Source organism: Leptinotarsa decemlineata, unplaced genomic scaffold (genome assembly GCF_025532065.1).
Source record: "Leptinotarsa decemlineata unplaced genomic scaffold, Ldec_3_MD MMD2_tig00004307_RagTag_RagTag, whole genome shotgun sequence".
Taxonomy (NCBI): domain Eukaryota; kingdom Metazoa; phylum Arthropoda; class Insecta; order Coleoptera; family Chrysomelidae; genus Leptinotarsa; species Leptinotarsa decemlineata.
This window is the reverse complement of record NW_027412606.1, coordinates 8,802,617-8,807,358: the sequence shown is the minus strand read 5'-3', so window position 1 is coordinate 8,807,358 and position 4,742 is coordinate 8,802,617. Positions and strand designations below refer to the sequence as shown.

The window sequence follows — 4,742 nt, the reverse complement described above, 5'->3', positions numbered from 1 at the left end:
TTGCAGAGCAAGGAGCCCGAGAAGTGGGGATCACGTGATGTTTGTACGCGCAAAAAAGTTGCGCAGAAGCCTAATCATGACTGAGAAAATACATTTTTTTCACTAACAAGCCGATTATTATTAAAAATACAAGATACGAAAAATCATAAAAAATAGAGCACATTCATTACTTTCATAAATATATTCGTGATTTAGGCACTCAAAAACATAAAAATTTGCAAAAATATCCAGGGCAACACAATTTTTTTTTGTAGAGCTTTGTTATCAATACATGGTGAGCTAATGGAAATGACACAAAACCAATTCATCATGGTAGCGTTCAAAAAAATTGTTCGTAACTAAAATGTATTCGAATAGCAGCTGCTGAATTTGTTCTTACCAGAAAATCATACGCAGTTCCTCTAAATTATTTACTATGTAGTAATCATATATTTATTAACCTGGTTTCACTAGCACCCATTGGATTAAGGAATATATCCGGTATTTCCAGGTAGTTAAAACTAGTCTAGAATTAATCATCTGATTCCACCGTATATGAAATGGAAACATCTGTTAGAAAAGCCTCTGTAAAGCCGGGTCCATATTAGTAAATATTTGCGTTGTGTGTTGAATTGAGGATTCGCCATAAATATTTGCGTCACAAATTGGTTAACTTCCCTGCACAAATTTTTACGTTGTGCGCCGTGCGTCCCTGCTCAACACGTGTGCGAAGTTGTGTGGTGGTTTGTTTTTGTTGAATTTAGTTTTTTCGCGGTACCTACCGAGTTAGTACATCGAGAAAATAAACAAAAATGAATTTAAACAAAGAGGACAGTCTCCAGTTAATTCAAGAATATCAAAAACACAGGATGTTATGGGACCCAACAGATAAGTGGTATTTCCATAAAATTAAAAAAAATGATGCTTGGGACGAAGTCGCTACAGCTTTAAATATAGATGTAGAAGACGCAAAAAAGAAAATATCGAGCCTGCTGGGCTCATTTCGCAGAGAAAAAGCGAAAGCACGAAAGACGATGGGAACCGGCAAAGGTAAGTTTGTTTTTAATTAATTTAAGTAATAAAATTAATATACAAGTTGTTTTAGGTGCAAAAGATATATATAGATCGGATTGGTTTGCCTTCAACAGTTTCGCATTTCTTATGGAAAAGGACGATCCACGACAAACCATTAGCTCGGAAAAAATAAATGATGTAAGTAGAACTAATAGACCTATACATGCATGTATTAAGCAGTTTATTATTGACGCATTCACAAATTAACATTATTTATGAATATTCATTTTGCCATGGAACAACACCTACAGTTGTAAAATACTCTCCAAACTCCTTTCTAATATCTTTAGCAGTGATAGTCGCTCGGCGTGGCAAATTTCGCATATTTCCAAAGCAATCACCACCATGTCTCCAGCTCCCTTGCATTAGGGGGTCTTGCTCTTCCGAGTCAACCATTCCAGGAGGAATATAAATGTTCTTTGACGTCTTACTTTGTTTTAAATAATTGTGCAAGCATACTACTGCCATAACAACTACTTGTGCTTTATTAGGCTCCAGAAGAAGGGGTTTTCGCAACACCCTAAACACTGACGACATAATTCCAAACACATTTTCAACAACTCTTCGAGCTCTGCTTAGCCTGTAATTAAATACTCTTTCAATTGATCCTCTTGGGTGTGCTCCTGAATATGGTTTCATGATATGTTCAGTAAGTGGAAATGCGTCATCTGCTATGAATACATGAGGTATATCGTTTTGCCTTCCGGGAAGAGGTTTTGCTGGCGGCAAGTTTAGTGTGTCACCTGCAATTTTATGATGAAGATCAGAGTTTTGAAAAACCCCACCATCTGAAATTCTTCCTTGGCATCCAATGTCAACATACATAAAGTTGTAATTTGCATCGACCAATGCGAATAACACGATGCTAAAAAATCCCTTATAGTTATGGTATTCACTTCCACTGTTTATCGGTGCTTGAAGGTGTATGTGTTTTCCATCCAAAGAACCTACACAATTTGGAAAGTTCCACATTGTCTCAAACGCTTCTGCAACAGTTAACCATTCTTCTGGCGTTGTCGGCATCTGCAATTAGGATAAATAATAATTAAGTAAATAATTAATAACGCGTTACGTGTTTTTTTCAGAGTGAAACAACTGATGATAGTGAAATTAGCGAAGTCGAGAGCGAAGTACATTTGCACCAGGAAACCCCGGCATTTCCAGAACTTGGAGAAAATATTGAACAAACCCTTGAGCCCCCTGCTCCAGGCACTTCAAAAAGAAAAAAATCAATAGAGGTGACTCAGGTGACTGACAATACTCAGGAAGCATCAACATCCAAATCTTTTGTCAAACCTTCGACACCTAAAAGAAAACGAGCAAAAACTACAGAAAAGGAAGACCCTCGCATTGAAAAGGCTTTTCAGTTTCTGCAGCAGCCGATACCACCAGACGAGTCATCATTGATATTTGCAAAATATGTGGCGGACCGACTTAACACCTTTGATCACCGAACCAAGGCAATTTTAGTTCATAAAATAAATCAGTTGATATTTGACGCCGAGATGGAAAAGTACAATACGTCAAGTCCTGGATCATTGTATTCACATGAATCCACTCGTTCACCATTTTCGAACGAGGTTTTGGATTCCAATGATGGACACGCAAATACACAATCCTCAGTCAGTCATACTACATCAGAAGCAGTAGCAGCAGAACTACAAGACTTTGTTTATTTCACTACACTTTAATCAATTATATGTTTGAGATGATGTGAATTCTACTTTACGTTTCGTTTTATTAAAAAGTGTTTTCTGTTATGGCAAAAGCATCAATCAAATCTTATTACTTACCTTAACATAATCCTTCAATTCGTCAATTAAAGCACTGCACACTTCTGGAACGAAGAGTGATATGCTTTGTTTAGATATTTTAAAAAGATATTGAAGGCTTGCATATGAATCCCCCGTTGCCAGAAAACGTAGTGTGAGAGCTAATTTTTCTTTTACAGGTATGGCTTTCCTAAGCTTTGTATCCATTTTGGCAATTTTCGGTCCAATCTTATTTATTAAAAACTCAAAATCATTTGGTGCCGTCCGCAAAAAATTTTTAAAATGACCAGTACTCTCATCCAAGGATAATAGATTCACTAATTCAATGCTGTCTAATTGTTTTCTGTTTTGATACAGATGCCTTATCCAATACCGCCTCATATTTTTTGTTTTTGTCTCTTTTTCCTTTTTGATGATAAGATGGTGCATAACAAGGAAAGCAGCCCATTTCCTTTTCATTATTAAATTATCAGACATAGGCACTCTCTGATTTCAATATCAACAGAACACCAAAGCAAAACAATGACAATAACACTTGATGAAATTACTGCGTTCTGGAAACATACGTCCACAATTGCACGATTTTGTGACGCAAATTCCTTTAATCTCCAAAAAAAACCGACAAGCCACGGATGGCGTGCGTTGAATGCGGCGAAAAATTTTGCGTACCTTTGTGTGCGGCGAACACGTGCGAAAACGTCCACACTCGCATAAATTTGTATGTTGCATAAAAATTTGTGCCGAATGCCCCGCACAACGTAAATTTTTACTAATGTGGACCCGGCTTAAGGTAACTTGCATAAACGACAGTCGGATATAATTCAATGTCCATCATGGCAATAGCCCTGAAAGTTTTTTTCCGGCAGGCATTTATCGAAACCTACTGTGGAGGAACGTACAGTCACCAGACTCATTATGATTGCGAATAATTCAACTTTTCTCAATCCATCAATCAAAATATACTTTTTCTTAAGAATATTTTTAACAAAGTCTAAAAAGGTTCAAAATAAATATAAAACAAGAGAACAATAAATGAAATGTAGTACAAAAAACATCAACTCAAAAAAAAACCATTCAGACTGTTATCATTAAAGAAATAGAATAGGATAATCAGGTCCAATTCTTATATTCACTCGATCGACTTGTATGTGGAACGATGGTTCGAGCCCTTTAGCGCATTATCAATTTCCATTGCGGATCGTCCAACTCGTGTTAGGAATCGAATATTGAAAGGTAAGATCTCTTTATTCCTTAGCCCGCACAAGTTTCGATTTCTGAGGGTTGTCGTTCGTGAGGAGGCTATAGCTGATAAACGGAAAATCATATTACCAACAGAAACTGCAGCTTCATGTCGTTAATTACTGTAAAAGATTTCCATTACATTTTTTTTAAATTGGAAAGATTTTTCAATCGGCAATCAAGAGAAATCGGCCTACTTTCATTTCCAGTGGCCCACCCTATTCAAACGTGCTTCGCTTTTGTTAACGATACGGAGATTCAGTTTACTATTCACTGGAAGTGATTTTCGTAATGACTTTCGTGATTGGAATTCGGTAATTGCTTCAATAGTTGCCTGGAAGTAAAGTTTCATGACCAGGAATCAAACCTTATGGGTATTTCCTGGGATGGGTCAGATTGGATAGAAATGATTTTGAAATAAAATTACACTATGAGTTATTATCAGCTAAATTTGCTACGGATCAAATGGTAATAATGACCAAAAACGATGTTTTCAGTTATTCGAAATAGTGTAGTGTAGTCAGGTTTCATATCACGACGCGACGTTGACTATGGATAGTTTCTCAAAAGCAAGTACCTATCTCCATATTATTACCATACATATTAGCTTTTATATTTGTAGCAGATCATATGAATTTTCTTCAACTTCTGATTATGGTAACCAGTTCAATCATTTAC

At 36.4% G+C, this 4,742-nt stretch overlaps 1 protein-coding gene across 1 annotated transcript; it reads left to right on the top strand.

Annotated features, from left to right (window-relative positions):
- Positions 1 to 647: 647 nt before the first annotated feature.
- On the top strand, positions 648 to 2,848 carry LOC141483902 (uncharacterized). The gene is made up of 3 exons (XM_074178935.1): positions 648 to 1,029; positions 1,085 to 1,191; positions 2,139 to 2,848. The coding sequence occupies exons 1-3, from the start codon at positions 792 to 794 to the stop codon at positions 2,742 to 2,744; spliced, it is 951 nt and encodes a 316-aa protein (XP_074035036.1). The 5' UTR covers positions 648 to 791; the 3' UTR covers positions 2,745 to 2,848.
- Positions 2,849 to 4,742: the final 1,894 nt, after the last annotated feature.